Here is a 12600-nt window from a genome sequence, read left to right on the forward strand (position 1 = left end):
TAAATCAGTAAATGGGAATTGTGAAATCTTGCTCTGTTATTACATGGAAACAGACTGAAACTGGGTGCATTTTTGGGATATACACATTCACACTTTACTGTTTTCAGTGGTCATCAGGCAATATAGGCAAAAGAAGAGCTGCAAGGCCCTCATTTGTTGCTATTGTTACTGCAATAAAAATATTAATTAACACAATAGTAATCAGTTATTGACATTAAAACTTGCATAAAATTTATAAAAGGGGTATATTACCAGGGTGGTTGCACATCCCACTAGTAGCTCAACACTCCCTCTTGTGGCTCGAATTGTGTATTGTTTTACAGTATTACTGTAAACATGTTTCTTGACACTGAAAGGTAAAGATATGAGTAGCAGAGGCCAGCAGAGGAACTGAAATGTGTGTCATGGAAACCATGCCCTGTTTCTTTATCTTGCATCTTATACACTTGAGCAGACAACACTCCACCACACCTACATTTAACACCAATCACCCAGACACACAATACAACACAGTGCAGACGCTTCTTTTTTCCATTGCATTGTTGATTTGATACCAAAGGTCATTTGCATTTTTTAAAAAAAGATCACAGGCACAAATTTTGCAAATCATTGAGCGCATCTACACATTCTGAAGTACAACGAGCTCTACTGATAACTAACCTAAAGTCCTTCATGACCAATAACTTTGAGGACCATACATTTGTGAGTTTAAATACTTAAAGATGAAATACAGTTATCAGTTGTGCTCACTGACTAATTGCAGGACTGGGGCGGAGTAACTACTGCAAGTGAAGTTTAATCAGAAGATTATTTTTGCACTCTGTAGGTAGATCATCTGCCTGAGAATCAAGGGAGAAATGTAAGAGACCAGATAAAAAAGCAAACTGCTGTCTGTTTCCAGTAAACTGAATGTAACCCCCAAGGGGAGGTCCTGGTCTTCACTGTTAGAGAGAGAGAGAGAGAGCGAGAGCAAGAGAGAGAGAGAAATTAGAGCAGAGCAAAAGAGAGAGAGAAACTTTCCAAACCAAAATGAGTGAGTGAGAGTGACACACTGACAAGCACTCAGTTTTCAATGAGGAAATTGAAGACATTTTGCATCTGGAGTACTTCTGAAGACACGAGCCAAAGACAAGCTAAAGGTATTTATCTGCTGAATGAAAATATGACGTTATAGAGCAGTGACAGGGACTGAGAATTTCTAGATATTGTAAGGTAGTGGTGAACATAATAGTGTAAGTATTAATTTATTTAAATAATGCTGTACAATGTTGGTAAAACACATCACAAATTAAACAAAACATAACGCATAACGTGGATGATAAAATATGTGCGATAGAAAATTGGCAAAAGTATCAAGACTAATTATTATTATTAATTTTCATTTCAATTATCACTTTTTTTTCGCGTGAAATCCATAAGTCAACGGTTTGTGTAAAGCCTCCCTACAGTCATGCATTTCTTGACATGACATTTTGTTATTACAACATTACAACATTGCTGTTTTAGGTGTAATTTTCCGTTTTAAGACGTAATTAAACCATCGATATTCATACTACGGTTACGCTTACAATATAAAACACACACAGTCCAAATCTGCTACATCATTATTTTCTCAGTGTTGTGTATTTGCATGTGCAGTCATTATCTTTAGCTTCTGTCATACACATTACATCAACTATATTTGACTTTGTGATCTAAAAAACACCTTTAACCTTTAACATTAACACCTCATACAACTTGCTTCAGATAAACAACACTTCTTTTTTAACACCATCACTTAATTTGGTGACATTTCTACACCAGTGTGTTTTTAGCTATTTTTAGCCGTTTTCTTTTCCTCTATTTTTAACTGGAACATGACAATGAAGCCCTACCGTAAACTGTACATGCTAATGCAATGGTAAAGATCTGTAAACACATTTTCACTTCCTCTTTTGAGAGCCAGTTTTAGTTTTTTTGTTTTCTTGTTTCAATTTTATTATTTTTCTTGGGTCACCTGTTACCAAGTGATACACCTAAAGAGATGCTCACTAAATACATTTTAGCAATTTTGAGTCATTAGATGTCATTTTCCAGCACCGGGCATGAAGTCAAAGAGCAGGCTCTGCAGTGGGAGGAGTGGAGACTAAAAACAGCAGCAGTAAAGCTCATCTGTTTGATCAGGTAACAGCAAAGTAATGAGCACATTGTAGCTATGTGAGTCTCTTTCCAGAAACTTATTGGATCATTGTTTACTGATACTACACTAAACAGTGCATTCTGTAATTAGATATGTGATTTTAGTAAATGTTAGCGTCATGTAACGCAGCTAAAAGAGGTTTCCACCAAACATGCAGGATGGGCTGCACTTGCAGTGGCGAGAAACAAGTAAAAGAAGAAGGATTCCGCAAAGGAAAACACAAATCACACGCCTCCCCGTCATCAAACCATATAGTAAGTAAAACACTAAAAAGATTTACTCGGATGTGAAACTAATTTTACTCTAATTAACTCAAAAGGTTTATTTGACACACTGGACATAATCAACGTCTTCTTTTTTCTCTCCCAATTCTTTCAAGGGACGAAGTGGAAACGCCTATACAAATAATGGTAATCACAAACTTCCTTGCATATATCAACCATCATAGTGGAAAGTAACAGGCCTGCATTCACGGACCCAACTGCTGCTGCGTTAAGAGACATTAGTGGCAGTAATAAGAGCTACAGTTTTGTGATCAAAATCTTGGTTGAATTTCCTCTGTTCTCTTCTGGGGATTAGATGAGATTGCAAACACATGAAAGTAATGTTAATGTCACAGATGTAAAATAACACAGCGGTTGCTCGGAGAATGAAAACAATATCGCCACAAATTGCGCATGTTAGAACACAGGATCACGTCGAAATAAAACGTCTAAAGGTAAAAATTAGATTAAAAAGACACTTTTAAAGAAACTCTGTGCTCTTCTTTCCTTTAGATGACACTATATTTATTGCACAACACGACTTCAAAGCGACCAACGACAGTGATCTGCCTTTCAGAAAGGGAGACAAACTTAAAGTATTGCAAGAGTAAGTCTCGTTCTATGGTTCCCACAGTAGTGAAAGTGACAATAAAGAAAGCGCACAGAGAAATAAAATGAATTCGGCATGTTTGTCTGGTGTACAGAACCGGAGAATGGTGGCTGGCCCGACTGCTGACGACTGGACAAGAAGGCTTGATACCATCGAATTATGTAGCCAGAGCAGATACACTGGAAGTGGAAAAGTAAGCTTAAAATATTATGGAATGAAATGTAGCACACATCTATTGATTGATTAATGCTGTTATACGGGTTTTTTGTATCATTACATTCAGGAAGAGTGACTTCTGTGGTTTTGTGGTGCTCTCTCTTGCAGATGGTTTTTCAAGGATTTGGGCAGAAGAGAAACCGAGAGGCTACTTTTAGCACCCGGAAATAAACCAGGGTCCTTTCTAATTCGAGAGAGTGAGACCTGTAAAGGTGACCACAATCAGTATCTTTCCGAGATCAAGCCACAAATCACATTTTTAGCAGCTACCTGTATTCATTTTCAGTGTGGTCAATAAACCCAAATGTCCTTTTTTCCCCTCTCAGGGTCATTCTCACTGTCAGTCAAAGATTATGAAGGGGAAAGAGGAGATGTAGTAAAACATTACAAAATCCGTTGTTTGGACAAAGGTGGCTACTACATCTCCCCTTCCAACACGTTCCCGACCCTACAGGAATTGGTTGAATACTATACCCGTAAGTAACAACTACAAATACAACATCTCCACCCTTAAAAAGTTTCTATTTTCAGAGATGTATAATTTAAGAGACCATATCTACGCACAGGATTTTCTGTTTCCACGTTTCCAATTCAGCATTTATAATTGTAAAACCTGTCTCTTGCATTAATTGGACTCACATTAAGCTTGCTGCTTTGAATTCTAAAACATCTGCAGTGACTTTGAATTAAAGGGGGAAGTTCGACCCTTGTGATGTGTTGTGCATTTCCTGAGTGAGAGGAGTGATAGTCTTTCCACTCCTGCGACTAAACCACAAGATAAGCAGGCCAAATCTTGAGAAAGGTTGTCTCAAAGATCAACTTGTGAAAAAGAAATGCACGAACAAACATGCTTTTAGAATTATCTAATGAAAGATGAGATGTATAGTTTCTGTAACTATATTTATCACTTGTGCAAAGAAAGATGGAAAAAAAATGTTGTTTGTTATATCTGAACGTATCGTATTTGGGTGCAGACACGGCAGATGGGTTATGTCAACGACTGTATGCTCCCTGTAAGCCTATGGCCCCTCAGCAGCCATGGGCCCATGATGAATGGGAGATTCCTCGAGAGACAGTGAAAATGGTGAAGAAATTGGGGGCCGGACAGTTTGGGGAAGTGTGGATGGGTAAGGGAAAGCCACCGATCAAACTGTTTGAAGACACCTAATAAACCAAGAGGGCAAAGTCAATAAAGCATTCTGTTTGAATTATTTGGCAGGTTACTACAAGAACACCCAGAAGGTTGCTATCAAGACCTTAAAGGAGGGGACAATGGCGCCTGAGGCCTTCCTCCAGGAGGCCAACCTCATGAAGCAGTTGAGGCATGACCGACTGGTACGACTTCATGCTGTTGTCACTAAGGAGCCCATTCTTATTGTCACCGAATTCATGATCAATGGTAAGTGAAACAAAGAAGAGTTTTAAGAGTTGCTGATAATTAAATATTAACTATAAAAAAATAAAATAAAATATGTATATATATATATATATATATATATATATATATATATATATATATATATATATATATATATATATATATATAATGTAGTACAAATTGGCCTTTCACCAATAAATTAAAACAGAAGTAATCTGGTACTGATTTTCATGATTTTTTAAAAAGTATTTACTTGAAAATATTAAAGAACATAGTCGCAGTGGCATTAAGGGCTGTCTTGATTGTCCGAACAACACAAGCATTTCCAATAAACAAAAATATCTTTTTGGAAGCAGTTCGAAACTGTGGGCAAAGAGCAATTTTTTGGTTAGTCTTAATTCTATAGGCCAACCAAATATAAGATTTTTAAGATTGATACAAACACCAACATTTGGTGATTTGTAAATCTGATATTCCGACATATCAGCCAATATTGTTTTTCTTCCAGAGACACGGAATACAAACAGATTTGCGTAACATTTGTTATTTATTTAATCATTTACACTCTTCACTCTGATTGGATCAGATTATTGTTGTTTTTTGTCAACAGGGAAGTTGCAGAGTGCTCTCTGCTGAAGGGTATTTCTCCGCTCTCTTCTTTACATTTGAAATTTTCAGTCATCATTACAAATTCCAGTACTGATAAACTGGCAACTCACTTGCATCATTCAATAATACAGTAATACCTAACATTTCCCAATTAGTACTAACACAAAAGTGTTGATAAAATACAAAATTTAGCAAAAATGCAAACCTTCTGACGATGCAGCTGGTGGTGTACCACAGCACCACAGCACCTGGAAGGTGGGAGGCCCAGTTGATATCAGTGATAAAATAAACCATAGCACAAGTTACAGATGTTTGTCACCCAAGGCCTAACTTTACTCGTGCAGAAAGCATTTAACTTATGAACTGAATTTTACCCAATTGCCACTGGATTAAAAGTTGGTTTCTTTTCTGAAGCGTATCGCTGGTGGGAAACATGCTTTGAAATATATTACTTGTTCTTCCTGACTTTGCTTTTATCATTTGCGGAAATGTGTGCGAACCTGTTGACGTCAACTATGCAACCATTTTTTGGCAAATGTTATAGAGAAGTTCACAGTCATAGCCGCTACGGTAACAACAAGGTGGTAGGGGCGTAAAAAAATATCTGCGCCAGAGTTGTTACGCCAAAATATATATAAAAATATATACACGTGGACATTAAGATAACATAAGATGACATGAGATATATGTTACACTTTTTCTTTTTTATATTCATCCGAAAGTTGAGGAATATAATGTATTATATCTAAACACATTAACAACAATATTTGTGACTCTTTTAATATTTGTCTTTTGCAACTGTTTGATTATGTGGTTATTGCTTAAGGCCTTAATGTTTGGTGTATTGGTGTGCTAAATGAGATTCTGTAGTAAAGGCAAGCTAATTTAAATATCATAACTACTGACTTCACCAGGAAATGAATATTAAAATCTTTGGTTTGGGTTTTGATTAGACTGGTGTTTGTTGTACTGACTCCCTTTAGACTGAACAGACGGCTCTTATTACGGCTAACGGCTAGACAAATAAACACTCTGCCGTATCCTCATTTTTCAAAATGTGCACCAATCCAAAAGCCCCCAACAACAACTGGAACATTACAGAGCTTTTCTGTTATGAGATATGTAGGTAGAAGTTTCAATTAAACCACAGTAGTTTCAGATAATATGTGCTTCTCTTTTTTTATTTGCAGGATGTCTTCTAGACTTTCTAAAAACAGACGAAGGGAAAAAGCTAAAGCTAAATAAGCTGATCGACATGTCAGCACAGGTAGGAAACTTCAAATAAAGAAATTCAGTTAAATGACTTCAGTTAACTGTCGTGTGTGCATGACATTTTCAGCGATAACAGTCACTGATACCGTAATCCTATAAATGCCAAAACATTTCTTTTTGCTCTGAGTGTTTCCATAATGCTTTCATTTGTGTCTCTTCTGCTGCTTCTGACTGTGATAGTCAGCGTGACTTTAATCTTTAATTAAAAGATGAATGTATGCTTTGTTAAAAAACAAATACACTAGCCATCTGGCTGACCTCAATGTCTATTTTTACATTCTTGCTGCTCTACAGTAACATTTTGAAAGTACCATATACTATGCGCTTTGGCATCACACACACGGAAACTGTCAGCAGATGCTATGTGGTTTCTGTGGTGGTGCTTTTGCTTGTCTGATTTGAAAGCCTCACCCTACGTCAATTATTAACATCCGGACAGGAAATCATGCTATTTTTCCATCCACAGTGAGCTCCCCCAGAACTCTTTTGGCCCTCCAAAAAACTTTTGACTTCCTGAGAGTTGGCACATCCTGTTAAACCCACTCTACTGTCATTTTTTTTTTACAATGTGAATATAAGTATTAACACATGCAGCTCGCTGTAGAGGCCTCATTGCATGTGCTCGACTTTTATAAGACATTCAGATTCCTATGAAACTGATGTGCTGTTGTCTTGTGTGTTTTTACGATGGAAAACCAACATTTCTTGAATTGACATTTGATCTAACAAATCTGCTATTTCTTTGGTTATACCAGATAGCTGAAGGCATGGCGTACATTGAGAAGAAGAACTACATCCACCGTGATCTGCGTGCAGCTAACATACTGGTCAGCGAGACGCTGCATTGCAAGATAGCAGACTTTGGCCTGGCCAGAATCATCGAGTCAGAATACACAGCTCAAGAAGGTGCAGTAAGGAGTTTTGACGTAAACGCGGCCCCGGTGCCACAAACAGGATTTTAGAAACACTCGCGTCACAAAGAAACGCTGACGTCTTGTCTGCAGACACATTTCCATCTCCTTTAGAAATTTATGACCCAAGTTTTACTTCTTCTATTAATAATATAGGTTGTTTTTCTATAATGTATTTTTCTGTAGTTTTCAACATTAAGGACGACAATCAATAGTGTCTGATAAATGTCTCAAGAGGGCTTTTAATTAATATACAGCAGAATATAGAATTAAATTCTTAACTTTAAACCAAAGTGCTCAATAATTAACAAATAATTAAATCATATTAAGTAGTGGAAACTTTAAAAAAAAATGTCTACACAGAAATTTTGACCTTTTTTTGTTTCTGATACTGATTTTTTTTTTATTAACTTGATTTGTTTCACAGATTAAGAAACCATCACTTAAAATTGGTAATTTCACATTACTTATTTCTATTGCGTTATTCTCCTAGTCTGCACTTGTGCATTAATACTGTAGCGTTCGTTTCATTGTGTCGGGCAAGTTCTGGATTTGCAGCAGCATGTATGCTCTATTGCAATGAGTTGGTATGTGTTGATTTTTGGTGGGCAGGTTTCCATAGCTTATAGTTGCTGAGATTTTGTTATATTTACTTTTGTTTCAAAGAAAGCAAAGCAGTAAAACTATGTTTGAACTGGGTTACGGGGTTTGTGCCTATGACTGCGGTGGTACACACAGCATGATGCGTCGTTCATTATAAGGAAGATTTTTGAAATTGTTTCAAAGCATTCTTGTTGATGCTCGTCGGGAGCAATATACTGCTTGGTGTGTGCGCGTGTGATTTCATTTAATCATCTGAGCTTAACTTTAATTGAAAAAAGGCACATATAGCATTCAATCACCACTTCACATGTAAGCGCAGCTGCCGAAATTCTTTTTTGAGCTGAAGGTCATTTCCTCTGGTAGCAGAAACTCACCCTCCTCCCCTACCAAAATTAGTAAAGAGCGATTGCTTCAATTATTTTTAAAACAGCATATTGTGTTTTTAAAGTATGTTATAAAAGTGTGAGTACAATGCCCATAATTTTCAACCAGATGTATACAAGTGTATATTCTAATATACACTTGTATACATCAATATATATATTTCAAATATCAATATATATTTGAAATTGTATTTACATTTTCTGTGAATTAAAAATGTATAAATCTGTCGCAGTGATTGAAAATCTTGTAAAAAACAAGAAAATAGAACCCACAGAATTATCAGAGCGACAGAATGATCTGTAAATTCTCTAATGGAAAGCTTTCTCATTATTTCAGAGTATTTCTTGCCCATTAATCATCCCACATTAAAAGGAAAATAAACATTTACACAAATGCGCACACACCTACATATCCTTCACAGTGAACAACAAGTAACACAACTTCCTTCCATTTTTTTCCTTTTACTTTTGTCTAATAATCAGGTGCTAAGTTTCCCATTAAATGGACGGCTCCAGAGGCCATCAACTTTGGGACGTTCAGCATCAAATCGGATGTCTGGTCCTTTGGGATCCTCCTGACAGAAATAGTCACCTACGGAAGAATACCATACCCAGGTATGGATTATGTGAAATAACTTCATATTTAAAGAAAACAGCTATTGAATAAAATAGCAAATATTGCTTTGCTATTTTATGGAAAAAAAAGTTACAAAATATCTGTCAAAGTGCATGCTTTTTTTCTCTCTTCATCAGGTATGACGAACCCAGAGGTGATCAGGAGTCTAGACAGGTCATACAGGATGCCATGTCCAGACGACTGTCCAGAGGAACTGTACGATATCATGATGGTGTGCTGGAAGCAGAAGCCTGACGACCGACCGACTTTTGAATATCTTCAGAACACTCTCAACGACTTTTTTATTGCCACGGAAGGACAATATGAGATGCAGCCATGATGACAGAAAAAGAGAATGTTTTTCGTTGTGGACAATGAAATCTATTAAAAAAACCATGACTTGAATGGCTAAAGGACCACATAGCTTTCTGATGATACTTTTTTTTTTAAATAGAGTGATGGATATGTTTTTCACACCTGCCTTCTAAGTGAATGTTAAAGATATTCATGGCTTCTTCTGTCTGTAGCGGATATCAGTCAGATATGCAACGCGGCTTCATGTCAGCGCCTTTTCTCGATGGAGTATAAGGTTGCATTCTTAGAACTGATGTATGATGCGTAATAGGACGATGGATATACAAATACAGTTCACTCATGTTGTAAAGCAACATCTGGACCCAGAGAAGTCAGCACAGGTAAAGTTGCAGATTAAACATTTGCATGGTACAGAAACTAGAACCCTGAGATTACATGCACAATACTTTGCACTTTTTTTTTCTTTTTTTAAAAAAAAATAAGTAATTCAGCAGATTTTTTTTAAGTGCTTAGCAAAGAGACGTTATTCTTGCATTTATGTCTTTTGTAAATAAAAATGAAGAACTACGGTATTTCTTGTATTTAAATAAAAAAAAATTGAAATTCCAATGCTGTAAAAGCATTTCTCATGTAGGGCTTTAGTGGTGACTATCACTTTTTACAGTTTGGTGTTTGAGACAACGAGGATGTGTCTCAGTTCTCCGATCATAAGAGAAAATAGCAGCGTTTTTGTTTGTTTTTTTAAAAAAGAAGTTTGACATCTTAAGTGTGAAAGTAAAGCTAACACTCTGGATGAAACAAAAATAAAAACAACTTTAAAGTACATCACCTCCCACGTGAAAACAAATGGCAGCAATGTGTAGACTGAGTTACTAACTCTAGTTTCGATCATGTTAAAATGATGAAAGGGGTGACTGACCCGAACATACCCCCCATTTTGAACGGCAACCCATAGGAAGCCTTTAAAAGCAGCTAACTACTAAATTACAGCAGTCTTCAACTGAGCCTTCCCAGGGGGAGCACAGACAGTTAGTGATAAGAGACTGGAATGGCTGTGTTAGCCAAGGGGTGAAACTCTGCCATTTCCTGAATGGACAGGAAACAGGAAGTGTGCGTCAGCATTCCTAAAATGCCACAAAGCTAGAACAGTCTCACATACCAAGTTAGTAGTTGTCTTCACATTTTTCCTCCTGAAATACATCCGTTTGAAATTTACTTTTTGTTGTTATTGCTGATTGAGCGCCTCTGAATTGTGAGGGAGAGGGAAATTGTTATTTAACATAATAGTGATGGTGAATAAAAACCAAAACAACTTCAAGTATTCTTAAAATATATAAAATATTATTATTAATCTTATTCAATAGGAGCACATGAGAATAAACATGCATTATATCTAAAAATGTCTGCCATGTCTGTTTAAAAAAAGTGTGGCAGGTGATTTTATGTTGATATTTGTAATATAAAACTGAATATGTTTTAAAATAGGCTGTAAATCCAGCTGAAATGTTTTTAATATGCCTGACCACTGGACTTTTTCCTTATAAATATAAATTAATCTTTAACCTCGCAGAAGACCCAAAGACGTTTCAACATTTTTAATCTCTCATATGATCCATGAATTCTGTCCCATGCTTACTAATATCAGATATGGCAGGTGCTATGTCAGCATCAGCAACAGTGTATCAGTGTTTTGGATTTTCTTGCTGTTGTTTTTTTTAATGATTGCAAGCATAAATGTGTTAATAGTAGTTTAATTTCAGTTCATACTGGTTAATACCAGCAGTGTCTTGGAAATCAATTATATAGATTATTTATTCTCTGTAATTAGATTATTCTTTTCACCTTGTGGACAATGCAAATTATATATGAAAATGCAAATACATGTGTATTTTTAAAAAATTAAAGTGGGAAGTGAAAAACTGAAAGGGCACAGGGCACAGTGCTGCAGTTTTTTTTATACTCCTATCATCCTGCAGATGTCAGTGTTACACAGTATAGCATTATGTAATGTATCTACAGTATAATGCATGATAGCTTTGAAAATTCTGGAAATTTTTCATAGAGATATTTGAGAATAGTCCTGGTGAACTCACCGGAAACAGTACTGTATATCAAAGTACTTAATAACAAAATGTCAACACTGCGTCTTAAGTTGCATTTAAAGTAAAAAGGGTTTATTTGTATACTGCAAGTTTCTCCCAACTTCCCCTAAACTGTTTTCATAAAATAAAAAGAAGGCAACATGCTGCTCTGCCTATGGCCAAAAAATAATATACTCACAAATGCTGTATGTTCTCCACCTTGTTCACAGCTGTGCTCACAAATTCTTCATAAATCACATATCAGTCTGAGCAATTACACAGAAATCCACACAGCTAACCATTCTGTCACGCACTGATCCTATCACAGTCATCTGTATGTATTTAGTCTCTGTCGCTCTAATTGGCTTTCTTTGCATCTGAAGGCCGTGTTGAAAGACATTTAAACACGGCAACACACACACACACACACACATGCACACACACACACACATTTATTTAGGCTGTTTTTTATGTTAATTTCGCTCTTTACCGTGAATGAATTATCTATTCAACATCCAAATAAACTCATCAACTGAGGATGAGCGTATTAAGTTATGAGGCAAAGCCAAACATAGACACAGCAGTCTGTCAGCCGATCAACTGAAAGGATCGCCATTAATAAAATCTCACACTGGAGAATGATTGATAAGAAACATCGCCCTGAAAAGAGCTTCATGTTAACGCAAGATGACAGGATGCGAGGGGTAGAGGTTTAAAGGCCAAATCATCCTCGCTCCTCCTCCTGTGCATGACTGCTGGTTTAGAGTAATAATGAAGGGAAACAGTGGCTCGCACACAGATTAATGAGTGATCCCCCCCAGAAGGCAACACATCATTAGCATTTGATAGCGATAACCCTGCACGGCCCTCTGGGACAAAAAAACAACAAAAAAAGACAAGCACATCACCACAGATGAAAAGAGATGTGCTTTCATCTTCCAATAATGTTTTCAGTGGTGTTTAGTTGGCATTATGCTCCTCATAAACATGTTTTCTCTTGGTCTCTCTCTTGGGCTTTGATGTCATTAAAATAATGGAGTCCATCAATCAAATGTGTTCGCTCTAATAGAATTGAGGGCTCTTGAAACCGTGACAGACGATGTTTCCAGAACATTTTACCAGAATAGATAAGAAAGTGCAGATAAGAAAAGAGGTGAACGGAGG

The 12600-nt window shown here is 36.6% G+C and overlaps 1 protein-coding gene across 2 annotated transcripts; it reads left to right on the plus strand.

Moving 5' to 3' along the window:
• The first annotated feature begins 215 nt into the window (after positions 1 to 215).
• blk (BLK proto-oncogene, Src family tyrosine kinase) lies at positions 216 to 10760 on the plus strand. 2 transcript variants are annotated; one of them, XM_085132542.1, is made up of 14 exons: positions 216 to 1139; positions 2077 to 2163; positions 2337 to 2433; positions 2559 to 2589; positions 2956 to 3049; positions 3147 to 3245; positions 3377 to 3480; positions 3595 to 3744; positions 4243 to 4395; positions 4488 to 4667; positions 6446 to 6522; positions 7283 to 7433; positions 8908 to 9039; positions 9178 to 10760. In XM_085132542.1, exons 3-14 carry the CDS (start codon positions 2338 to 2340, stop codon positions 9378 to 9380), a joined length of 1470 nt encoding a protein of 489 aa, XP_084988668.1. In that variant the 5' UTR covers positions 216 to 1139; positions 2077 to 2163; position 2337; the 3' UTR covers positions 9381 to 10760. The 2 variants fall into 2 exon arrangements, with proteins under 2 accessions (XP_084988668.1, XP_084988667.1); XM_085132541.1 differs by having other exon boundaries at positions 216 to 2163.
• The last annotated feature ends 1840 nt before the right edge of the window (positions 10761 to 12600 follow it).

This window comes from Neolamprologus multifasciatus, chromosome 15 (assembly GCF_963576455.1).
Source record: "Neolamprologus multifasciatus chromosome 15, fNeoMul1.2, whole genome shotgun sequence".
Taxonomy (NCBI): domain Eukaryota; kingdom Metazoa; phylum Chordata; class Actinopteri; order Cichliformes; family Cichlidae; genus Neolamprologus; species Neolamprologus multifasciatus.